This window comes from Argentina anserina, chromosome 6, assembly GCF_933775445.1.
Source record: "Argentina anserina chromosome 6, drPotAnse1.1, whole genome shotgun sequence".
Classification (NCBI taxonomy): domain Eukaryota; kingdom Viridiplantae; phylum Streptophyta; class Magnoliopsida; order Rosales; family Rosaceae; genus Argentina; species Argentina anserina.
The window spans coordinates 13,149,249-13,174,372 of NC_065877.1; the positions used below are offsets into that span (position 1 = coordinate 13,149,249).

General features: G+C 37.0%; 4 protein-coding genes and 1 long non-coding RNA gene across 6 annotated transcripts; 2 read left to right on the top strand and 3 right to left on the bottom strand.

The window, feature by feature from the left end:
• Positions 1–1,559: 1,559 nt before the first annotated feature.
• LOC126800002 (VQ motif-containing protein 8, chloroplastic-like) lies at positions 1,560–2,304 on the bottom strand. The gene has a single exon (XM_050527270.1). The coding sequence runs from the start codon at positions 2,164–2,166 to the stop codon at positions 1,747–1,749; it is 420 nt and encodes a 139-aa protein (XP_050383227.1). The 5' UTR covers positions 2,167–2,304; the 3' UTR covers positions 1,560–1,746.
• Positions 2,305–3,384: 1,080 nt separating this feature from the next.
• LOC126799398 (uncharacterized) lies at positions 3,385–10,064 on the top strand. The gene is made up of 15 exons (XM_050526597.1): positions 3,385–3,579; positions 3,771–3,916; positions 4,272–4,345; positions 4,442–4,571; positions 4,683–4,777; positions 4,866–5,007; positions 5,086–5,276; positions 5,818–6,029; positions 6,124–6,222; positions 6,677–6,795; positions 7,781–7,878; positions 8,334–8,441; positions 8,563–8,650; positions 9,050–9,246; positions 9,595–10,064. The coding sequence occupies exons 2-15, from the start codon at positions 3,827–3,829 to the stop codon at positions 9,821–9,823; spliced, it is 1,872 nt and encodes a 623-aa protein (XP_050382554.1). The 5' UTR covers positions 3,385–3,579; positions 3,771–3,826; the 3' UTR covers positions 9,824–10,064.
• A 1,218-nt stretch (positions 10,065–11,282) lies between these two features.
• Positions 11,283–14,352, bottom strand: LOC126799307 (arginine-specific demethylase JMJ22). The gene is made up of 2 exons (XM_050526483.1): positions 13,049–14,352; positions 11,283–11,933 (listed from the first exon to the last, which is right to left on the bottom strand). Exons 1-2 carry the CDS (start codon positions 14,350–14,352, stop codon positions 11,693–11,695), a joined length of 1,545 nt encoding a protein of 514 aa, XP_050382440.1. The 3' UTR covers positions 11,283–11,692.
• A 980-nt stretch (positions 14,353–15,332) lies between these two features.
• LOC126799894 (uncharacterized) lies at positions 15,333–16,788 on the top strand. Its single transcript, XR_007672662.1, has 2 exons — positions 15,333–15,593; positions 15,695–16,788. It is a non-coding gene; the product is annotated as an uncharacterized LOC126799894 (long non-coding RNA).
• A 4,912-nt stretch (positions 16,789–21,700) lies between these two features.
• Positions 21,701–24,799, bottom strand: LOC126797947 (myosin-binding protein 7-like). Of its 2 annotated transcripts, none has more exons than XM_050524723.1 (4): positions 24,455–24,799; positions 22,648–24,172; positions 22,519–22,565; positions 21,701–22,147 (listed from the first exon to the last, which is right to left on the bottom strand). In XM_050524723.1, the coding sequence occupies exons 2-4, from the start codon at positions 24,034–24,036 to the stop codon at positions 22,048–22,050; spliced, it is 1,536 nt and encodes a 511-aa protein (XP_050380680.1). In that variant the 5' UTR covers positions 24,037–24,172; positions 24,455–24,799; the 3' UTR covers positions 21,701–22,047. The 2 variants fall into 2 exon arrangements, with proteins under 2 accessions (XP_050380680.1, XP_050380679.1); XM_050524722.1 differs by having other exon boundaries at positions 22,648–24,232.
• Positions 24,800–25,124: the final 325 nt, after the last annotated feature.

Sequence of the window (25,124 nt, forward strand, 5' to 3'; positions counted from 1 at the left end):
ATCCAGGGGAAATTGGGGTTGAAAACTGGTAAAACTAGCATTAAGATGACTTGTGGAATTTGTAAACAACAAGGACACAACAAAACTGGTTGTCCTATAACTAAGGCTAAAAAACTTGCATCAGTAAGTTCTTTTCACTCACCTACACTGATTCATTGCATTAGAGCTAAGGTTTGTTGTTTATTTTTATTCAATTAAATAATTTGATTTGTTATTGGAATAGGGGGAAGGACAATCTAGTGGAGCTAGCATAAAGAAGAGAGTTAGAGCTAAGGTTTGTTGTTTTGACTTAATTATAGAGTAATGAGATTGTTGTCTTGCAATTGTTGTGACATTGAATATGTGATTTTGCTTTGGAATTTTGCACTGATTTAGGTTACCAGAGCTGCAGCCTCATCTACAACTGCTACTAATGTCAAGGACCAAGTTATAAGGTCTGTGAAGGGCTGGTATAAGAGAAAGGCAGCAGAGGGAGGTACTTCTGCTGAGTTTGCTGCTGCTTCTTCCTCAACTCAAACTCAACATGTAGCTACACAAGAGAGTCAAAACAATGTTGATTAGGAGTCCTAAAAAGTGTAATTCATCTAACTAGGTCCCTTTTTTGTACTCTTGAATTTATGGTGTTTAATGACAATATTTAGTGTACTTTGATCTCAAAGTTGTTTTTAATGACATCTCTTTTTGAATGCATACATGCAATTCAATTTTCATCCATATGTTTTTCTTCTTTGTATTTGTGTTAGTCAATCACAGTACCCATACTTTTACATGGATGATCAATGTAGTACCCAGAAGATGGAGGGAAATGATGTAAAAGAGATATAATAACAATTGGCGGGAAAATTTGATTTGGAACGCACATAGAATAGGGTTATTTCGGTAAAAATCTTTTTTTTGTGGTTATGTGCGGAGCACGTGACCAACCAAACGGAGCCATAACTGAAATTGACGTCAGACCCCTCATTGATAGCGAATAACGAGTTTGGGTACTACATTGGTACAAGTTCGAGTTGAGGTACTACATTGATTTTGCCACAAGAGTTTGGGTACCGATGGTGAAATTTACTCTTTTCAATATTATCCAAATCTCCCGTCAGTCCGTCACTATATTCTGTATACAAAAAGGATAACCGGCCACCGTCGATGAAGCATGACTTATTTTTCATTTTTACCGAACACATAATTATTTCAACCCTAATCATAGTCCAAAAATTAGTAAAGCATTCTTTCTCGTTTCATTTCTTCTTCTATTCTCACCTCAACTCACAGCTAATATTCAAATTTTAATCCGATGCCTAGCTAATAACAAGCCAAAGCCTAAGTTATGTACTCGTTAGGCCTTAATTCCTTGCATTACTTCAAGATTGTGGTCATCACCATTCACCAGGCTGTTGAAGCTCTTAGATTCGGTGATAGAAATAGACAAATAGTCATGTTGTCTAGAAATAATGGTGACATGAAGCCAACACTACCTATAGAAACCCAAATCCATTGAATCACGCCCACATGTGCACATAAAAGACATCCCAAGCTTCTGGCATTGTTAATATATTAAGCGCACAAAAATTAATGAAATATGCCAGGCTCCACGAATGGAAGTATGTAACTAATTACCTGATTGATAAGCATACAATTGTGATTCTTTAATCATGTTTTAGCTACATGATTTCGAGCACAGCCACACAGTCCAGACTGGTTTACATGTATGGTATATACATGCATAGATAGCTAGAATATTTCAGTAAATTAATTTGTTGTAGTAGGTACTCCAAAGGGCACATCCGCATAGTCTGCTCTCCTGCTTATCACCTTCTGTTGGCTACTCTCCATGAAATACAGATCTCCCTGCTGGCTCAAACCAGAGATACTAGAAGTAGAGCAAGACTGGGACTTAGCAATATTATTAACCTTATCCGGTGCTTGATGATTCCCGGTAAGGCGTTGCACCAGAGCCATGAACTCCTCAGGTTGTACGTGAATAACCTTGGGCGATATCAGATACACTATTACCGGATTTTCTGGGTTCCGCTTCTTCTTTGCCGTTATCTTCTTCGAATTCTTGGTCACCGTAAGCGCTGCAGGCCTCGGACCCTGTAGCTGCGAGTGCTGCCTTGCAACATAGTTCGTTGGTTCCCCATGATTTTCGACGCTGCAGTAGTACTTCATGATCTTAACAAGTATCAACTATCGAATAGTGGATAATTTGATCTTTGTACACAGATACAACCATGCAAGCAACTGATATCTGATAGCTATTGTGGAGTGAAAAGAGTTTTAGCAGATGAAGAGAGTTTATACTAGGTAGGATCAAGGAAGAAGACAATGAAAGGGGTGCAGTATTATAATGGCGTTTTGGTTAGGGATGAAAGGTTAATGAGTTGTACTTTGTCAGCTGCATGTATTTCAAGGATTATGGTCGTTGAATTGGTCTTTCTGTAATTGTATATTGCGCTGATTGAGTAGAATTTGCCGGCTGTCTCTCCAGAGATCGTAGGAAACAAGTTTCTGCTTCATTTATTATTAAACCAAACTTGAACGAATTAATCAAAGGCAGAAATGAGACCAAGTCAAGAGTAGCGCGCGAGTATGCATGGCTACTTAGCTAGTCCCAGAATCATCAAGGTCAAAGTCATTTTCATTGTACTTTTCTCGTTGGCGTGCAATGATTTCAGCAGAAACTTGGGGTAATCAAAATGTTCATGATTTGAAAGCATCGTCGTTTAGCAAAAATAAGAGAGGACTGAGGGAGTGACTTGGCGAGGAGAATATATATATATATATATATATGGAACAAAATGTTCCTTTTCTGAAAATGTCACCATCTTTATAGCCATTTCTTAAAAGGCAAATGATTGGTATTAGCATAAAGAGAGAGAGAGAGAGAGAGAGAGAGAGAGAGAGAGAGAGAGAGAGAGAGAAAAAAGAGAGGTATTGGTCTAGTTGAGGCTTAAAATTTGTGGCTTCAGCATCTCAATAAATGATTTTCCTAAAGTTCTTATAATTTGATTTTCTCTAGCCTTAATACATATTAAATTATCAAATAGTTGTTGCCGGCTAGTGCATGGTTGTATTAAAATGACATAATCCAATGCTTTTATTTGAAGTTAATCAAACGTTATTCTTTATCGTCTCAAATTTGTTTAAAGTGCATCACACCGATTCACACAAGACTAACTCGACCGTGTGTCTCAAATTTGTACTCGTTAAGGGTTAATGAGCTCTTGGGTAATTTGGTCATTTGAGTAGCCATAGGGGTGCTAAAAAACCGTGGAATTTCAATTCCCAAAAATCGGGGGTGGGAGAGAGACAGACCGTCTAACGGTAAATGAACGGAGTGAAGTAACGGCGTGGCGGGAAATGAAATTCCAAATCGTTTCAATTCCATCTTTTGCCGCATTTTCCCCCCACACCCATCTCTATCTCTCTCTCTCTCTTCCTCTTCCTCTCTTTTGCCCTAACATTTCATTCTGGGAGGAAAACCGACCCGACTCATCTCCCACGGCGCTGACGTCACTCTCGGATTTCCCCCCGCCTTCTGATTTCCGATGCCTCTTCGCCGGAGCTCTCATCTTCATTGAGGTTAGCACTCTTCTGTGGATGCTCAATTTATACAGATTCCCCAGATTCCGATGCAGATTTCATCAGGAGATTTTAAATATTAGGGTTCTTGTGATTGATATCCATCGAAATCGGGATTTCCGAAACCTGATTTGGATCTGCGTCGATTCGTTTTCCTGGTTTCGTTGTTTGAGCTAATGAATCGTGTTTAGGATCGTGAGGCTTGGGGAAAGATCTGCGGTGGATAGTGTTTGGGAGGCAAAAAGGTATGGCGAAGGTTGCTCGACCTGGTTCTCTACCTCCCGCTGCTCTCATGAAGGTCGGCCCAGTCAAGAGAAAGACTCCTTCAGAACTTAGAGTAAGTTGTTTGTTCTCTCTAGGCTTGTTGATTCTGAAATCTGATTCCATTGTTCCAACTTTTCCATCTTTTTGTTATTGGTTCCAACTCAATGTACTTGTTATTTTGCTCTTAAACATTTGTGATTGATGTCGAGACGGTTGAATTAGATTTAAGTATGCAACACATGTCATGAACTAACCTGTGTAGCTAGAGTTATTATGATAAGATCGTACCTACCTTTTCGTTACAGTTATGTATATCTTGACGCTTATACCTACGATTTAGATTGAAGTGTATATTCAAGAAGCTTTGGGCATCATTTAACAGGTCGTAATAATAAATAAGGTTTTCATTTGTAACGTCTGTGTGACAGGAAGAGCAGTTAAAGCGGAGGAATGCTGTTGAGATTATGGATGGATCTCCTGCCCCTTTGCTTGGTTCTACAAAGTAAGATTGGTCGAAAATGTTCACAATTACTAGTTATGAAATTTGCAGTTTTAATTTGTTGGTTGCTGACTTTTTTCTTTTCTTTTTGAACACCAGTGAGGCAGACAATGGGCTTAAGAAACCGGAATTGTCAAGGATGCCTCGATATCATGACATCCGTATGGATGAAGTGTATCCTGCAAAAAAGTCAAGGTCCAGAATGCTATTTGGAAAGGAAAATGTAAAGGTACATATACTTGCCTACACTATCTATCTATTTTCTTGCCATGCTCCCCCCCCCCCCATCTTGTTTTCATTCTGTCTGTATTTCACGACATTACTTTATTATAATGTCCAGGAAAGTGCTTCACTGGAGCCACCTTTCAGCCTTAGACTTAAGAATCTCTCTGCGTGCTCTAGTCTGGCATCTAAGAGGGAGAACCAACAAATCAGGTATGGCTATCAGTATGTTGATACTTATGAAAGGTATGCACATCTGTGTGTCAGATTGTTCACTCTCCTGTCTCTGTTCTATGAAAAGGTCAGAGATTACTGCCGAAAGCACAGAAAAAGATGTATCTAAAGCTGGTCAAGCAAATGAAAATAGCCAACGTACTTTCCGTAATGTTACTGAGATTTCATCTGCTGGTGATAGGACATCTGGCTTTGGTTCTGTTGATGTGGTATATTTTTTTTGCCATTCCTGTTATTCAAGATGTTTAAAACATCAGCTTTTAACTGTTTTGAACTTATCTTACCAGGGTAAAGCTATGAAAGGAATGGCTGCCCTTGAATCCTCAATAACTACTGGTTTACTTGCTAATTCTTCTGAAAGATGCACGGATTCTTCAATAACCGGTTTTGGCAAGTTTTGCTTGCCTGGTGGCAAAATTCCTCTGGATTTTACTTTGAAAACTAGTATGCGATTAGTGTCGTCTTCCTCGGCAAGTCGGTTAGTGTACAATTAGAAGCTATCATCACGCATGTGTTTTATTTTCTGCACTTGAAGATAAAGTTATTGCTATTACATTTTATTGGGTTGTCAATCTCTGATCTTACTTGGTTCTCGTCTACATCTGTATGACCTTCAATACAGATGAACTGCTATGCTGCTTCAGTATTGTCACGACTATTTATATTGTGACATTAGTTCACCTCATTGTAGTAGTTCAGTTAAGTTGAAGAAGGGCGCAAAGCATGGACATTTACACCTTAAAATACTTCATATAAGAGAAATTATTAATGTAAGCCATACATTCAATTTATTGATAGGTAAAGAAAAGATAAAGTTAATGGATAATGCAAATCTAAGCTTCTTTAGAGTTTAGAATCTTCAACATGGTATTCATGTGCCACAGCTATTAAATTTCTAATTCTTGTTTCTGCCCTGTACAAATTAGTTTTCTTAGTTGGTTATAGTTAGTAGCATGGGTAATTAATTAGTCAGTTGAACCTATGTTTTGTTGTGCTTTTTATTTTATTTTATTTTATAGGATTCACAAGTCAATCACACGCAGTGCCCACTCCAACATGCCTAAACTTACATTCAAATTTGATAATCTTGATGATCAAATTTTGAGCCGTAGCTCAGGGATCACATCAACATCTGAAATCAGTTCTAAACTCTTACATTCATGGGTTTATCCTCAATCTACCCTGCCACCTTCTGTTATACAAGTGTTGACCTCCTCAACAGCCGAGGGAGGTGCGTTAAATAAGTTTCGTGACTCAGTTTTCTCAAATTATGCTCCATCTTTCTTATCCTGACATGTACTCATCAGCAGTTTCCTGTTTTGCAGTTGAAATGGATTTTCTAACAAAACGACATGTAGCATGGGAGGAATCATTTCAGAGTCTATACTACATGCTTCGAAATGGTGCTTGTAATATATTTTATGGTAATAACTTATGCCCTGATTTTGTTCACTAGTCACGGTATTGTTTTTTTTCTTTCTGCATTTATGTATTGATTTAGTACCTGCTGAATACTCTGAAGTTACTGCAGATTGATTAGGCTTGTGTTATTACCACTAGGGGCTTAGCTTTCTTGAAGTATGAATATAATGAATGAAACATTCCTATGCTGCTTAGAAGGGTTGATGTCTATTACCATTATGTGCAACTGTCATTACTGCTAAAACCGTAGTTGTGCATATAAATGCTTTCAGCACAAACCAGGCATTGGATACTAATTTTCTTTTCTGGCTAAAATATAATTTTATGTCCAGATGAATTTCTTGGAAGCAGTTAGGTTCCCTTTTTTTGTTTGTAATGTTTAATTTTTTCTAACCGTTCTGATTTTATTTATGGATTTTATGCTGACTGCTGTTTTTTGAATACAAATATTTGTAGTGTGTACTCCATATTTTGTCGTAATGTTTACTGGTCGTGATGTTGCTGTGGATAAACGCCTCACCAATGCTTGTATCTCCCAGTCAACCAGAGTCTTGCAATCATTATTAAGAGAAAATGTAAGTTTTAGCTGTTATAGTTATTAAGTTACTATTACTTTTGTGGAGAACAATACTTTTCGTTGTTGCAAATAGATTTAGTGTCCTTACTTTGAATTTTACTTTAATGAAGCTTGGTCTTTGATTTTGATGCTAATTGCATTTATTGGAACAAGGAGAAATCTTGTCCCTGTATTTATGACTATGTATGACCTTCAAAGCGTTCTTGAACTTGATGCTATCTGTATATAATTCTTTGGCTTCTGTCCTGGAAATCAATAAATGCTCTCGTCAGTTGATAAATGTGTTCTGCAACTAAAGTTAACTTTCTGATTGAAAACAAGGGTTCCCTTTGAAATAGCAGCTGACTTGTAGTGGTTGAATATAGTACACAGCTGGTTTATGAATTCATGGAGATCAAAGACTGTCAGTCTTACCATAGGTAGTATCACAGCATTGTAGGGTTGGGTGTCATTGGAGTTGTTTTAAGACTTCCACCTAACCTGAGGTTCAAAGGGATTAAGCTAAGGTCATGTTGCATTAAATGCACTTCGTGCAGCTTTATGACACAAACATATGAAAGGAGTAAGGATGCATATGAAAGTCCGAAGACAATTCCATAATGCCCAACCTTATAAGGCTGTAATATGTATAATTAGACTGTCAGATCAAGACCAGTTATTTTAGAAGTTCACATCACTACTTAGGGGGTGAAAGCTGAATTTTGAGGCCTGAAGCATTTTGCTGCTGTGTTGATTTGATAATGAAAACTAAAGTTACATCACTATATAAATAACTCCAAATTCATGTTTCTACCTTCTCCTCATTTGAAGCCTTCAGAAAACTAGTCAGTTGATCAGAATTTTTTTGATCTCTGACTAAACTGTGATCTAGTTTTGTCTTGTGCATGTTCTTCTGTAGAAGCTGAGATTACACTTTGTACCATTTTATTATATATAACATTGTTTTGTCATGTTTGACACTTTTCAAATGTAATTTGCATCAGGATGTTTCCTTTTCTATGCCCCTTTGCCGTTCTAAAATGGAGCAAGTCACTACAGAAGTCCTTGATGAACTCTCAGAGATGCAAGAATTAGGCCAGGTTAGTATCTCTTCTCCCTTACATCCTTGTATATTTTATTTGTATCAGATTTCAGGTCTGATTATGATTGTAAATAAATTTTATTTTTTGTTTGGTTAATATCCTTAAAGGATAGATTTATTTCCTCTAGTGAGATGTGTATAAAGGGAACTGTTCCCTGTTCTTATTCAATGTTTGATCATATGAATTTGTTAACTAGTCTTAGATAAAGAGTGGTTCAAAATCTCTTGTCCTTGATGTAGTATGTTTAATTCCAATAGTTGTAACCATCCTTTTGAAAATATTTTAGTGAGAAAAATGATTATGCATGACAAGCATTTTCATGTTTTTAGAAGAGAGATGTTTTACTTATCCAGTGAAGATAAGTGTATAGTTAGTCATGTACTCATATAATTTCTGGGTTTTGGGTATTTAAGACTCTTCAGCTTCCTAACTGCTCTTTCTCCATTTAAAATTCTCGTCGCACAAGATCATTGGTTGATTTAGATAATACCCCAGAATCTTTGCTGGTCATTAGTGGGAATGAGAATGTTCATTGCCTGTTTGATATTTTGTTTAATTATAGGTATGATCTGGTTAAAAGATAACTCTTTGAGCTCTGCTACTTGATTTAATTGCATGTTATATACATCTTTCTGATCTGTATTATTTTACTGAATCTTGATTCCATCTGGTTACATGTTTAGATCGTTCATGACTGCCTTGATAGGAGTGGATGTTCCTGCATTGTATTCACCTGTGCCTTTTAGGAATGCGGCCATCTCTTCTCCACAGGTGGGTGTGAACAAAGTTTGGAATTATGCTTGAACTATTTGGAACTTCAAATAATTCTTACACCTCTAGTTCTGTTGACTTCGTAGACTACTTTTTTTTTTGGAAGATTTGTAGACTACTTTAGCATGTCTTGTTGCCAAAAAATATGAGTTATACTATCTTCTTTTGGAGTCTACTACTTGCAACATTACTCATATGTTTACCTATTAGAGATCTGCAAAGAACAGTTTTTTCCCTTTCACATGAATGTACCTTTCTGCCTTTATTGCATTACAAGAATGTAAGTTACTGCGATGTATCAAATTGATTATTATTATTATTATTATAACATTTCTATTATCATTTTACTTTATGATTATTAACAGTATCATTAATTAAAATTTCAACCCTGTCGTTCAGGTTAAATGCATGGATCTGAAAAGAATGGAACATGTGGTTGCTTCAAACAAAGGATCCGTCTCACAAGATGTTGGATCTATGCAAAGCTTATCTGCTGGTGTCTGCTCTAGTGTTGAAATCAAGGATGCATTTATTCCACCATGGATTGTATCCAGTATATGTGCTGTTGTGAGATCTGAAGGCAGCTTTGAGGCGAGGTAAATTTGTGCAACTCGAGTTTTATTTGAACTCTATGTAAGCATGCTTAAAGGTCCTTGTGTTTTTATCTAATATTCATTGAACCAAGTTAACTAAAATTAGATGGATGCCCACAATGTATGGTCAAATGACATAAATTTTTCACTATATATTTGCCTATCTGGAAATCTTTTTATGGTCAAGTGAAAGACAAATTAGTTTCCAATAATTATGGTTTCAGTTGCTGCACTAATGGATGTCATAAGTACATAGAATTTGGCATGCTAGTTTTGCAGACTTGTAATTTGATTACAGTTTTCTGCATCTGAAGCTTAACTGGGCCTTTGTTTGATTTGGCTTGTTTCCAGTTTCACAAATGAACCTACCTCAATCGGTTTGAACGTTTCAATAGAAGCAGCTCCTGAGAAGTCTAATTCTCAAGATGGGGCAGCTGAAGCTTTGCATGGTAGCAGTTCTGCTTTTGGTATTCCAGAAGCCACTGTAACTCCAAACATGCGCCTGGGCTCGCTAAAGAGCTTGAAATTTTCAAATGGGTCTTATGCTGCTTCTGTTTCACCCACCTTGGATTCCAAATAGAGAAAAAAAAATCTTATTTGGTTTCATAATGCTGGTTGGTACCATTCTTCATCCCTAATGATATCTATGTACTTTGATTGAGACTGTTTATTTGGATGTAAAATAAATGTTTCAGTAAGAATTGTAGTACCAGTTAAATGTACCATAAGGAGTCCTGGAAAATCTGCAATACATTTTGTACACTTATAATACGTTTTGACAAACTAATTGAGGGAAATGCTGCTAGCATACTTGTAACTTATGCATTCTCAAACTCACCATCATATTGTTCATCTGTGTCATTTGTTTCAAAAGATGTTGGATGTTATATGGAGTAAAATAAAGTAATTGCATGCCCTTCAGGAATGTCAAAAAGATTGTCATTGATGTTTAACATAAATTTTTTTTCCCAATTATCTAGTTGTGTTGTATTGATTGTACATGATAAAAGTATTGATTGTACATAAAGTCCAAGAATCTACCCAAAACCATCTAAAATCCATAAGCAACCACACCTTTACCGTAACATATTAGATCTAATAATTCAGACGTAATATGGGTAGCGGATATTATCATCTATTTCTTATTGAACAACTTTTTTATGATAAAATTATTTTAACATCCTCCAATAGCTCAACAACTCAATTTCATCTGCTCAAAAAAAAAAACTCAATTTCGTACTATGATAAATTTTTTTTAACATTCTCCAATAGCTCAACAACTCAATTTTGTATTATGATAAAATTATTTTAACATTCTCCAATAGCTCAACAACTCACTTTTTTATTACGAGTGTAAAAATCCAACCGTCTTTGGCAACTTCTTAACCCAACCTAAAATTTACATCAAATGAAATTTCATAGTTGGTCAATTAATAAAGTAAATGGTCTGTCCAAGATAGTAGATCCTATCAAAGCAAATTAATATGATCTTTAGTCTGAGATCCACAAACCATATAAAACTCGTGATTTTGTGATGTACATATCTCATGCTATGAATGGATTTTTTTAAGGAAATAACCTAAATAAGTATATGTTGGTGTGGATAATGATGTCTCTATAATACACACGATGTGAATATTACTCACGATATCAAGAATAGCAGCTGGAATCTGTTGTTTGATACAGTGCCAACAGGACAAATTATTATATGTGTACTTTACATCCAGTCTGCCCTCGCCAACAAAATCGGCAACCGTGAATTTTAGAAAATATGAATCGCCTGCTTACTGCGAGACCCTCATTCTAACATCCAATACATCTTCCGATACCACATCCCACATAAACAGTCTAAATATAATGTAGAACATTTCCACACTCTATGGAGTTATAACCAAGAGAATCATTGGAGTCTGGAGATAGTGAATGCTTTAATCATAGATGGTGATATCCTCCATCGCATAATGACATATAATTAGCAAAGGGTAAGAGAACAAACACTTTCAATTGTAGTGTTATAAAATTTTGAAGTGACAAGGCACCTTTAATACAGTGACTGGGCGTTGAATATGGAAACACTCTGGAAAGGCTGTGGAGTACCATCTGAATGATCTGATTCTAGTTCTGCCTGGGCAAGTTCAAGTGCAAATGATATTCCAGAACTTGCCATTTTTTGCAAATATCTATGATATTTGAATCAATCTTTTCTACATGCTTAACAGATGCACTTGAACAGGAAAGTTTCTAAGGGACTGCAATGACATAAATATGGTCAAGACATGAAAATGATTGAAGTACAACAATGTCAAAATTTAATAGAAGTTTCCAAGAGAAATTGATCATTCGATGTCAAAATTGTTCTCATATTTTTGGAGGTTGGAGGCAACAATGCAGACTCTCCGTGCTGAAGTAACAGTTCCAGTTTGCTCAGTGTCTTCTGGATTTTCTACCTCTAGAAAGAAAACTTGAAAGCACCAGCCTTTGAATCTGTGACTGTATCCCAGAAGGAGGGTTTATTCTGTTCGGCCTTCTTCTCTTCCGCTTTCTGCAACAATCTATCAATAGTTCCTGGTAAAGAACCTTCAATTGCCTTTCTAAATTTATCATATAAGTTCACCCGATCTCTCGTTCCAGACACAAGAGTGCTGGCATTTGGCCGCTTGAGAAAATCCAAAACATTCAACAAATTACTCCTGCAAAAACAAGAAAACAAAGAAAAATGAGGTAACTGTAGCTCCCAACCATCTTTCCTGTCACAGAATAGATATAAATGGGCATGCACTACACAAGTATACATCCTCTACATGTCATGTGAAGGTGAGAATAACTCCGATTGATTGGTTTTTTTTTTTTGGGTCCCATTTCCATCTGAAGCTATATGGAGGCACAAAAAATTCCTTTGTGCTCACATTAGTTTTTCTCTACTTGAACCCTTATGAGTTATGACCTTTTTCATCAAAGTGCGATTTATATATATTGCATGAATTCAAATAGGATACACCTGCTCAGTTGGCCCAATGACTACATTCTCCTCAATCACGTGTTTACCAACATCTAATATTTCCAATCAGCTGAGTCCTCTGTAAGGAACAACAAAGCCCAATTTTTTTGACTCATTAAATACAGATGCCCCCATGCACTCCACAGTCCACACTAGCTTAACTTTGCATGTCCTTCAGGCCTATGTGAAATTATATCTACCAATTTGTCCATCGAGTATTAACTTGATCCAAAAACCCTCCTTTTCTAACTGATCTGTGTGACTTCTTATGCCAACAGAAAGGAATTTAATACCCCTCCTCACAATACAAGCTCTATAACTTGCATGCTTAATAACTTATAGTTCTTAGCTGATGATTTATAAAATTGAAAATGTATTAACCTTTAACACCAGACTATCAGGACTTAAACAATCATGTACAACTCTTCTTCCATGATACAAGCACCTATAATTTTTCACATAGGTCCATCGTGTTGGTGTTGGCTTTCACTTGGTTATCATGTAGTATTTTTGAATTATGTAAATAACAAAATTATTGCCTGAAGTTTGACCTAAGCATTTTCTAAATTCATTAAGCTTTCCAACCTAATGGGAGATAGTGTTATCCACACTTTGTTCCTTTGATAGACAATACACCAATCAAGTAATCATCAAAATGGGGTTCATAAGGCAAGCCAATATTCTCTTTATGCCACCAAATAACATAGTTTACTATGACAGTTTGTTGCAACTATCCCAAGCAACAGAAGTTATGAAAATATTCTATACTAGTATATATCTTTAACATTAGATGTATAAGAACCATACCTGCTAGCATAATTCTGTGTAATGGCGATTGATTCCTCCAAGTTGAACACCAAATGCCACCATCCATTGGGTACAAAAACCAGCTCCCCAGCTTTACAAATGCACTCAATAGGTTTCCTTTTCCAAGTCTTTGTGGCACCATAAAAGTTCATGAACCATTCAATTATTGAAACAGGGCATGCCACCTCGGCACCATCTGGACTGGGATGCACTCCCGGAGGAACAACATCAGGAGGAAACATAACCCATTTCTTTGATCCCTTGATCACTGCATTCCAAGCTGATGTTGAATTCGGATCAATGTGGAACGAGGAACCTGACCCGGCTGGTCCAATTATAATCCATCTATAATCTGGCCTCTCATTACCCAATACATTAAACAAGTCCTCCCTAAAGTACACAGGAACTTCATACTCCGAACCCAACCTTGCAACTTTTTCTCCAAACTTTGGATCAAATACATACAATGGCCTCTCTTCCCTCACCTGATCAGCATATCTAAAATAGTCCTCAAGACTCGTCTCCACTGGCCCAGCTGCAAATTGTACATCACCACACACTTCAACCAAATAATCCCTATCCCATTTCTCTAATGCAACCCAATTATCCATACACCCTTCCAACAGAACAGGCTTATTCGGTTCCTCAAAATCGGATATGAATTCATCAACTGAAATGCCCCTTCTTCGAACTATAGTATCTCTCACAAGCCATTCAGACTTCATTTCAAGATTGGCACAGAGCCAACTCTGGAACAGATAATCTGAATAAAAGTCTCTCACTCTCAAACCGGAAACACTGATATTCGACACATCAAATGAAGGGTAATGAACAGCAATGTAAGTAGATTTCCAAGTGCCATCAAACAGAAGCCTACCATTCAGATTTTCCAACACAAGGTTCCTCCAAAGGGGTTCATGATTTGCAAAGATATATAAAGATTTGCTCACAGTGGCTAAAACCCCTAGGTGGGTCCCAGCTAGAAAAGCAAGAATCTCAAGAACAAGCTCATCTGTGAGGGTTTGGAGATTACCTAAGCCGGTGTTTCTTAAGTTGACAGAACCTGGGGTGAGGAAGAGATTGCCCAATGGCTGGACTCCATGTGTGTGAGATGCAGCAGAGGCTTTTAGACTGAAGCCCTGTTCAACCTCATCGCCAACTTCTTCTTCCTCGATCTCTTCTTCCTGGTAATTTTCGCAAATGGGGTTTTGTTTTGTGGGAGTAGGTTTGGTTCTGATCTTGGTTTTCTTCTTCTTCGATATGGATTTGGTCCTTTTGGACAATAGGCTTTTAAAACTGAGCATGCTAGAGCCTAGAGGGCTTTGCTTCGCAGCTGAAACAGAAACTGGAGGCAAGCAAGGGTTTTATAACACTTCTATCGCTTGAAACTTGAGACGCCTTTTGTTTTGTTGTTTTTAGGTTTTTAGTTGTATAGGGAAAACGGGCATATTTGTTTGCTCCCATATGCATGCTAGACTGCTAGTTGTGTTCGGGATTTTTTCTCTTTAATTAGCCTCTAATATTTCTTTTGGAATCTTCCAATATTTCTCATTGCCATGGTTGATGTCGTTACTACTCACCTTGTTGCCTCGCTTCCCATCTGTAAGAATGGCAAACGACTATGGCCATATCCACTTGGTGGTGGTGACCGTCGAGTTGATTTTTAGCTTTAATTTGTACTTAAATTAAGGTTATGGGATCTCAACAATCGGATCTCGATGCGATTTGTATAAGAGCAACTCCAACCATAAGTTCTATTTGGAGGAGCTATCCTCATTTTAGCACCCCCTTATTACACTATTCATACGTTCTATAATTCTCATCTCCAACAATAGGTCTTATATATGGTGCTATATTCATTTTAATTGGATTAAAATATGCATGATATGAGTATTAAAGGTTTCTATATTTATTATATGTATGTTAGTTTAATTTACATAAATGTAAAAAACATACATTTTTAATTTTCATTTTAGTTGCTCTAGTATTTTTAATATGTTCTATTTATAGAACTAATAAAAATTTAAAATATTTTTCTTGTTGTGTTGTCATTTTGACACAAATAAAATGATTTACTAGATATTTTAATGTGTTTTGTCGGCAACATACGACAAACAACTAAGTTTGAGTGTGACTCGGTTGCCACGTGTCATATTGTAATTGGTTGTCCAAAATATGGTTTTATGTTCGTCTACCACATGTCATATCTTATCTGATCATATCCTATAAATTCTTCTTTAAATATAGGTGTTTTCTCACCTTCATATTCACAAATTCACAAACACCTCTCATATACTCCAATTATTAATTCCCTCCCCTTCAAAAATGAATCGATTGACAAAACGGTTGTTGAAAGATCAAGAAGAAGCTGTTGCAAGAAACCGCCGAAGATCCTTGTTGATGAATTTCGCTGTCTTGCAAATCCAAACCATGGAGGAGTCTCAATGGGAGCGGGGATTTCTTCGGAAGGTCGCGAGTATATTGCTAGAGATCGAGAGATCATGGATCGACGATTGAAAGCATTATATTTCACAAATCCATATAGGTATGAACCAAACATATTTCGTAGGAGATATAGAATACAACCTTGGGTATTTGACATGATGATGCATGATGTGGCCAACTACGATCCATACTTTTATTCAGAATATGGATGCTACTGGGAGAGCCGGCTTATCCACTGAACAAAAGTTGACATGTGCCATGAGACAGCTTGTTTATGGCATAACAACTGATATGTGTGATGATTATCTAGACATTGCAAAATCAGCTGCAGTCAAGATTTAAGAGCACTTCACCAAGGCAATATGGAATGTGTACCATGAGACTTACCTTCGTCGATCAACACCGGCAGATTTGCGACAACTACTCGATAAGGCAGCAGACAGAGGATTTCCAGACATAATTGGGAGACTAGATTAGATGCATTGGCAATGGAAAAATTGTCCCGCTGGATGGGCAGGGCAGTATACTGGATATAAGGGGAAACCAACAATCATCTTGGAGGCAGTGGCATCCTATGACACTTGGATTTGACACGTTTTTATCGGACTTCCAGGTTCTCTTAACGATATTAACGTAATTGGATGTTCACCTTTGTTTAATGATGTTTGGCGTGGTGAAACTCCTCAGGTGAGCTATGAGGTAGGAGATACATTATAGCCAATGTTATTATCTAGTTGATGACATATATCCAAAATGTGGCGCATTTCAAGTTGCAATTAGAAACCCAAGGAGTCTGGAAACGCAACATTTCACAAAGATGCAGGAAGCATACCGAAAGGATGTGGAGAGAGCATTTGACATTCTTCAAGCATATTGGGCAATCATAAGAGGACCAACTCGTGGGTGGAGTAAAGAAAATCTTCAATACATCATGATGACGTGTATTATCTTGCACAATATGATTGTGGGAGATGAACACGATGAAGATCAAGAAGTGTCATTTGATATAAATGATACCCCAACCAAACCAAGGAAGACGCAAATATATGGAAGATCAAGAGAAGTTGATATTGATGTCTATCGCAATCTGAATTGTCTAAATCAATTCTTGTGACGGTACCTGGAGGTTAGATGTCCAGTGACTAATAAAAACCTCCAACAAGATTTAGTTAATCACCTTGGGACATGAAGCTACAAGAGGATCATAGGAACTAGGGACTTAGAAGTTTAATTTTGCGCGTTGCTCAATTATGAGCATCCTCGGCGCGTTGCTCAATTAATTGACCTTCCTCCCATTGTTGTTGCCTTTGTCGATACTCACGCTCATTTTGCTCATAGGCTTTTTGCATTTGGTCACGTAATTCTTCCGCATCTTGTTGTTTTTCTTTTTTCTTGGCCAAGTTTGATGCTTTTTGTCCCTGAGGGCGTGCTTGCCATGTTGTAGTTGTAGTTGCAGTATTCGAATTGTGGGTGTTCCTTCCTCATCCAAGTTGATGGGAGTACCAATAGGCGTGTTCATATTCTCCATTAACGGCGTCTCCCCAAATTAAATAGTATTCTTTAAGAATCTCCAACAATGATCAAAAGTAAAATCCGCATTAACCACGTCATAGTAGGCCGATTTAGCACTTAAAAGTTATATAAAATAATATAAAGTATATCATCATCTAGATAAAAATACATTATAGAAATAAAGGTTAGTAACTTCATTATCACAACCTAGTTATCACAATTTTATGACATAGCTAAATTATGTAATAGTTAATATAATTACCTCATCTTCCTTATTTTCGCCGCTCCTATAACAAGCTTTGGCGGCGTTAAGAGCTTGGCGCCACTTCATGCATGCCGGACTTATTATCTTCCAACGAGAGTGACAACTTTTAGGTGACCTTGTTATGCAACCCGCCGGCTTTTGCACATTGTACTCCTCCGCAATCCGCTCCCACAATGTCTCCTCTTTTGATCTTTTCCAATACAAGCATCACCCCCAACATTGATCCAAGCTTGACAAAGAATAGCTTCTTCATTGTGTCTCCATGAAGTACCTCTTAGTGCCATTTTTTTTCTCTAGAAAGATTTCAAGAACAAGAAAGAAGTAAATAAACGAGAAGTATTGAGAGAGATAAGATTTTGGTGTGAGGAATTAAGAAACAATGAGTTGATATTTATAGAGTAGAACCAAAATTACTGTTCCAACGGGTAGATTTTTTTAAAATAATTTTCTAGTAATTTTTTTTATATTTTTTTGGGCAAAAAATATAATTAATCCTATCATAATTAATAAGGGTCGTTAGATTTTGATTCCCATAAATTCTCAGCCCTTTGATGCCTTTTTTGGTCATTTGGAAAGTGTTTGTAACTTCAAATCTGCAACATACAAATTTGAATTGAATAAATCCAAACCCTTAATTTTTTTTACCGTTGAAAACTCATTATTAAATAAAAAGGGATAGCATTGCATCAGCTGGGTCCGGATAAAACTATTTTGTCTCCCACACGTGTTTGGCGCTCCACACACAAACACCAAAATAAATGCACGTAGTTTTTCTTCTCCTATCTAGGTGAGTATGAAATAATTCATTTATGGTCCATCCGATTTTTTGCGGGCCCGTGTTACTGTTCTAGTCTTGGTCTTGGTTTTGGCTCATATATAAGACTTTGAATGAGTTTGAAATCTATATTTATAGGACCAAAACCCCTTTTTTTAATCAGTTGGAGATGAAAACTTCTCAAATAAAACCAAAACTACCTTACATGTCCACCGTTGGACTTGCCCTAAGGTCATAGAGGCGGAGCACCATAAATTTATTTTGTTTTACCGATATTGGATTTACCACAAAATTGTTTTGTTTTGCATTAGAAATGTTAAAGGAGAGCCTTGGTTCTACCTATGATGGCATCATTTCCGTGCAACCTTTTAATAGATGTGGTGATCTTGACTATTGTTGTGACTGTGGAATTACTTGGCCTCCCTCCTCGTATGCGTACATGCACTAGATGCGGCTGCATTGTTGGTGCTACACTCGGCAAGGTGGTCGATAAGTTGAGTTTGAAAGATGTAGAATGTGACGGTGCAAGTCGGTATGCATTGGCATATTGGAGGTGAGTTTGGATTATGAACTTTGTTTATGTTCTGGTATTCTATAGTTAGTAAAGTAGTGTTATTAAACTTTTAACATGTTGCAACAGATTAGATTGTTTGCTTCTCTATTGGTTAACCTTCTTATCGTACAAGTTATCTGCCATGCATTATGTTTTTATTCATTTTCTTTTGTGGTTTGTTTGATTTAATTACTTGGAATATGCAATTCTTAATTTCATGTGGGATTTTGAAGATAGAATTTATGGTTTATTTAATTACCAATTAACTGTACAAAAATTTAATCACTAATTTATTAGGGGCGCAAGTGCATTTAAAATTTCTACATCCATTACTTAATACACATCCATTGCATTTTTTTTTTGTAAAATAATTTTACCAAAATTCCATGCAATTATGTTTTTATTCATTTCTCTATTGATTAAAGTTTTTTAAACTTAATTGCTAATTAAGTAAACAACATATGTTTTAGGTAATTAATAATTAAGTACTTTCTTAGGGAAATTAGTTTCATTATTTCTACTATAAGATTGAATAAATTGCCGTTATTGTTTTAATTGGTATGGCTGAATAATTTAGCTTTCTCATGTTGAGAACCCTAGAGCGCCGCTCCCTCCCTTGGCCACTCAAAACCCTAGCTAGTTTAGGTCATATTCAAGCAGCTCCCTTGGCTATCCTTGATTGTCCTCCCTCTCCATATTGCTTCTCCATGGCAAACATAGATGCAGTCACCCAAAGCTTCACACATTTATTGGCAATTGTAAGTCAAGATGTGTTCGACATCTCAAATATTCAAGACGATGACGATGACCCTTGAGGTTTTGGTAAAGCTTTTCTCCTAGCACGTCCTCTGGTGAAGATGAAATTCTCCACCACGGATCTAAATTCTCACTTCAAATGAATTTGGAAACTTGAAGGTTCGTTTCAAGTGCAAGCCTGAAATTTTAAGCTAAAAATTCCAGAATTTTCGACAAAATTCACTCCAAAATCATTGGGACTCATGTAGAGTCCCAAGGACACTTTTGTTCAAAAGTCTGATAGCAAGGTTGCAAAAGAGCAGCCACCAAAAGAATAAGAAGCCAACTCAACCAAAGAAGGTGTCGGGTGAGCAAGTTCTGGCATATATCTTGATGGAAAACATCACACCCTAGCTATACGGGAAAGGGAAAGGAGCAAGCTTAGCTTTTTAGTTTTAGTTTTTGTGCCTCGATGCCTTTGTTAGACGTGGATGTGTTTATTTTTCATTGTTGAACTCTTTTGGTTTGTTTATTATTTTTGGTTTTGTTGTTGCCAAATCCGTGCTTGTCATGGTGTATGTTTTTTTCTTTTCCTTGCATGCTGCATAAGTAGATTTAATAGTAAGTCTATAATATATATCACTATGATAAGTGTACCATGAAGCCTTGCCTACCTCCTAGGGTGGTAGTGAGTGGATATGTAATGGTTTGCTTAGCTTGTGTTTGCCATCTATGAATAAATTCTCTCTTAAAAATATTGTCGTTCTTATCTTCGTGTTAAGGGTTTAAAAAAAAATTAGTATTAGTATCTATATGATATATGGAGACATATATTCGTAGTCGATAACTGAATTAGTCTATAAACACACTGTAACATTTGTTATGCAAACAAAATAATTGGTGATTATGTGTTCATATATGCAAGATGTATATGTAACCTCTTACCATATGTCTCGACAATTTGTAGGCAAGCATTTTTACATATTAGTAACAATTATTTCATCAATAGATGTTATTCCATTGATGGTCATACATGATTTTGGAGAGAATCGATTGTATCCATAATACGTACAAAAAATTTAATCTAAGATTTTTTTAAAATTTTTTACTGGGTAATGACATATCTAATTTGAATTGTTTTATTTTTGTAAGATTTTTTTGTTTGTTCATTGATCGATTATTCATTAATGAGCATGGATATTGATGTAATTTAATTGACAAAAAAAAGGGGTGTGCATGAGTGTGTCAAGAAATTAAGGGAGTATATAAAATTTCTCTTAGAACATACGAAATAGATTTAGAAAACAATAATTTACATGTCTCTTAATGTTTTCCATCCAAATTTTAAGTCACATGTCATACATTTGAGGGGCAATATTGTCATTATATATTTATTCATATTTAATAATGAAAAAAAAAATTACTTAAGATGAACACTTGTTACAATGTTTTTTTTCGAAACATGTTATAGATTTATATATTTATTATTTTACGTGATATGATATTTTAAAAGATATTAGAAAAATATAAATAAATACATTGAAAATTAAAAATAAATGTGTGTTCTGTGAGAATTACTATTCTACCATTGTGTGTGCCTTAGCCTTTTTAGGTTTCCTGTTAGAGATAGATTCGCATCTTTGTAATAGATTAGGACTCCGAATCATACGGGATTATGGTTATGTAATGCCTATATATATGCATCATTATCAATAATTAAATGGTTACATTTTGTTCCATTACATGATTATTATTCTCGTTTCGTTTCTCCTCCAACAATGTGTATATATATACACACAACACACTATATTTGAATGAGTGGGTATGTTGAATATATAATTCGAAGTATGGTTAAGTATGTAGAAAAAAAATGTAAATAAATAATTTGATTAAAAAATAATCTTCCTTTTAAAGAATATTTTTATTTGTTTTTAAGAAAAATATAAATAGAAAATAACAACATTACCCCTCATGTGTATGACATTTGACACAAAATTGGATAGAAACAGTTAAATTTAACGGATGAGATACAAATCGGCAATTTTTACTAAGTTTAGGAAATAAATTAACTCAAATACAAATTTAGGGTGCAAATTAACAATTTTAGCCAAATTTAAGATGTATTTTGACAATTTTGCCTTTTAAAATTCGATAGAATCAACGCTTGCACATTTGACAGCAATGGTGCTGTATCAAATACACGCTCTGGTTGTTCTTTAAAGGACCAGCTCTGCTTTTATAAAAAGGAAAAAGAAGAGGATGATGAAAAAGACCATATAATAAAACCCGAGGAAAACAACATTTAAAATCCCATCGGCAGGACCTGCATAAAGCAAGGACTTGAAGTATACTAGAATAGGCCTTGCATATTGGAAATGGGAAATTAAGCATACACGAATCTGCAATGTACAGGAGAGAGGACTACCAAATGACACAAAGCTTGAGCTAAATTCCGAGGTACCATTTGAGCAAGAATGCCCAAAGCGCACCAGTGGTTTTACCAAATCAGGCAAACAGATTACATTCAAATCCCCAATGAAAAACGAATCAAAAGAACACTGCACAAAAACCCAAATTCAGCACAACCAAACCAGGAAAAGAATGTAAAAAATCTACTCGCAGTTGCATGATTACAAATGCTGTTGGCGTTCCACCCGTTGAGAGCTGGCCTCTCCTTTATACAGATACGGATACGGATGTTTACTAATCAGTTCTCAGATTTGTGTACTAGTAAGACATCTCCACTGCCTTGAATGGGGCGTCTTGTCTAAAAGCATCAGCAAACCCACTTTCGCCGATAGTCCAAACATGTACCTGAATTATTTTGAGAACATGATAAGAGAACATAAAGGAATAAATTCAATCATGAAAAAAGAGTGCTATAGAAGTCTCTGGGACACAAGGTTTAGATCTGGGAGCTATTATAAGCTGCTGCCTTATCTACTGGAAAGAGCGACATGTACAAATAACTGTGGGGACAAAGATTAGCTAAGAGGTCTATTGCTAAGCACTTTGGATAAAGGTAAGGTGACTGCTACAAGGAGGACCCGGTAGTTAGATTGTAGTTGCCTTTCTAATTATAATCATAAAAATATAAAATTAGGCAAGAAGAAAAAGGTTAAAAGGACTGTGTCAATTATAAGCTGAAATTTATCTCCACTATTGTGTCAAGAACCAGTACTTACTTGCTCCGATGAGCTCTCCTTCTCCAGAAAACAAAGGACTTGACCCACTGCACACAAAAAATTAGTTCTAATTCAGATGATGATCCATGTTACACATATATCAGTTTCCACAAATAAATCCAAAATTACCTTAAAAACTGACATGAACGAGAAGCCAGATTGCTTCTTCACTATAACTCGTCCATCTGGTGACATGTCTTTACACAAGTGTTGGGCTATTTCTTTAAGCAACACCAGTTGAGCTTTATCAGTTCGCATCGAAAGCATTGTTTGCCTCATTGACTCCCTGTCAGCCTCAAGTGCCTGAAGCCTCATATAGAGCTTCATTATGTCTGGATCCTCAGCATGGATAAATGACCCTCTTGGTGTACTTTCATAATTCCCATAGATTCCAGCTCCAGGTTTGGCCTCATTATAACCATTATATGGTGCTCCATTGTGAACAGAGTCAATGGTATAGATTCTGTCACTCATGTCGTCTCCAATTTCTGATGCATTGTCCAACTTCCTCATACTTGAGTAGTCCTCAGGGCGGGAGCCATTCTCTGCCCTCTTGAAGCTGCTGCTATACCTAGGAGATTCAGCAAAGAAATCTGCACTGGTTTCTCTTACATTTGCTGAGTATGGAGTTGAATCATTTGAAACTATCCTGGAATTTCTTGACTGCCTAGGAGAATGGCCAATCACCCCCTTCTCATATATGTGCTTGGAACCTGAAAAATCTCCATCCAACTGATCATCGCTCGGACTCCTCTGCATCTGGTAGAGCCTACTTTCAAGGTTCTTCAAATGATCTCGAGGAGTCTCACCAAATGCATATTTCTCAATATCTGCTACATCATCCTCCTCCAAAGGACCTTGGGTCTCATTTATCTTGCATTTCAAAGGTGGGTATTCAAAAGTGGGAGTAGTGGGGAGATCATACTGGGACTCAACATCCCCCATGCTCTGGTTGCGGCTGAGCACACTGCCGGCACCATCAGCCTCGGCCTCAGTGAGCCCATAACTCATCATCCGATGTTTATAGGCCTGCACTTCACATGTGAGTGCGTGAACTGTCTGCTCTCTCTTATACAACAGATCCTCCAAAGCCACAAGCTCGCGCTGGTCATGTGCCATCTTCTCCTCGACAAACAGCTTGAACTGCCTGGCCTCCATCTGTATCTCAGCCTTCTCCCTCTGCAACCTCAGAATCATCGACATGGCCTCATTTGCAGCTGACGAAGACGCATTCCTCTCCTCATCCAGTTCAGTGTACAAATCTTGTATCGTCTTCTGCTGGCTACCAAGAGCCTCACGCAGCGCATTGCATTCGTGATCCACTTGGACTTTTGCATTGCAAAAGTCTTCCATCCCAGGCACAAAGAATCGGTTCCCCTCCTCATCTAACTCCCCAAATTTCCTCTTCACCGACCGAATCCACGCCCCCGAGGAGCCACTTGTCAGCGTGCAACTACATTCGCAGTTGCAACATTTTGCCACATTCCTCGTGGATGGCGTCAGTGCCTCTGAATCCATACACCCCCACGATTTTTCGCAATCGAAACCCCAGATCTCCGACACAAGACCAGCCTAAAAAACTAGAAAATAAGCCCCATTCAGCATTAAACAAACAATCCTAACCGTCGAGCTCCCCCACCCTCCTCTCTCCTCCCTGCACCCCCGGCCACGAGTTTATTGCTCTTCACAGATCAACAATTCATACTCAAAGCTCCTAATCCAAAATAAAAAATCAACAAAAATAAAAAACTAAACAATCACAAAACTCCGTTTCGGTTTCGAAATCGGAACATCAAATCAAAGCTATCACAAAGCAAACTCATGCCTCTGGTTTCCCCAAGCCTGAGGGAACATGAAAAAAGCTTCATAATCTCCACGATTATAGCCTAATCCACAGAAATAATCACAGAGAGAGAGAGAGAGAGCGGGGGTGTACCTGGAGAGAGAGCTTGAAGAACAAAAACCGTAGGGAAAGACGTGGAGAGCAGGAAGTGGAAGGCGAAATTTTCCCGGAAAAAAGCTGAATCCGGAGAAAATTTAGGATCTGAAGGAAGAAGAAGAAGGAGAAGGGGAGCTGGAACGATCGAAGCGCTCCAAATATAGAAGCCGCGCTTTTGGTTCCCTCCAAAATCCAACTGGAATGGTATTACACCTCTCAGAGAATTAGGGAAACCCTAACATTTTTTTTTCTTCTTTCTTTTTTGTTTGTTGGGTGGTTTGTTATTTTCAAAAAACGGCCACTGCTTCCTTCTCTATTAAATCGTCTCGATTTCCGTGTTGAGGAGAGAGAAAAGTGGAAGAGATCAGAGAGAGAGAGAGAGAGAGAGAGATGGGGTTGGTAACGTTGGTTGGCTACAGAAGTCCAGGGAAGAGAGGCAGCTTCGTCAACTAATTACCGCGTGCTTTATATAGGGAAAATTTTAGCAAGTGTACATGAACACGTGACTTGAAGTTTGATACATCAAGTTTTAAAACTAAAACCTTAGGGCATCCGCACCCGTCAAATAATTTGCTCAATTAAAAGATGGTCTCAGAAGTAAATTTTATTTCAAGCAAATTAATTTTATATTTTTTTCAAACAAATCGATTTTTTTACACACACATTC

Coding starts and splice junctions, on each gene's coding strand:
- LOC126797947 (XM_050524723.1), bottom strand. CDS start 24,036: ATGGATTCAGAGGCACTGACGCCATCCACGAGGAATGTGGCAAAATGT. Junction 22,566..22,647: donor CGTTCATGTCAGTTTTTAAG/GTAATTTTGGAT, acceptor TTTTGTGTGCAG/TGGGTCAAGTCCTTTGTTTT. Junction 22,148..22,518: donor AGGAGAGCTCATCGGAGCAA/GTAAGTACTGGT, acceptor AAAATAATTCAG/GTACATGTTTGGACTATCGG.
- LOC126799398 (XM_050526597.1), top strand. CDS start 3,827: ATGGCGAAGGTTGCTCGACCTGGTTCTCTACCTCCCGCTGCTCTCATG. Junction 4,346..4,441: donor CCTTTGCTTGGTTCTACAAA/GTAAGATTGGTC, acceptor TTTGAACACCAG/TGAGGCAGACAATGGGCTTA. Junction 4,778..4,865: donor AGGGAGAACCAACAAATCAG/GTATGGCTATCA, acceptor TTCTATGAAAAG/GTCAGAGATTACTGCCGAAA.
- LOC126799307 (XM_050526483.1), bottom strand. CDS start 14,352: ATGCTCAGTTTTAAAAGCCTATTGTCCAAAAGGACCAAATCCATATCG. Junction 11,934..13,048: donor ACACAGAATTATGCTAGCAG/GTATGGTTCTTA, acceptor TTGTTTTTGCAG/GAGTAATTTGTTGAATGTTT.
- LOC126800002 (XM_050527270.1), bottom strand. CDS start 2,166: ATGAAGTACTACTGCAGCGTCGAAAATCATGGGGAACCAACGAACTAT.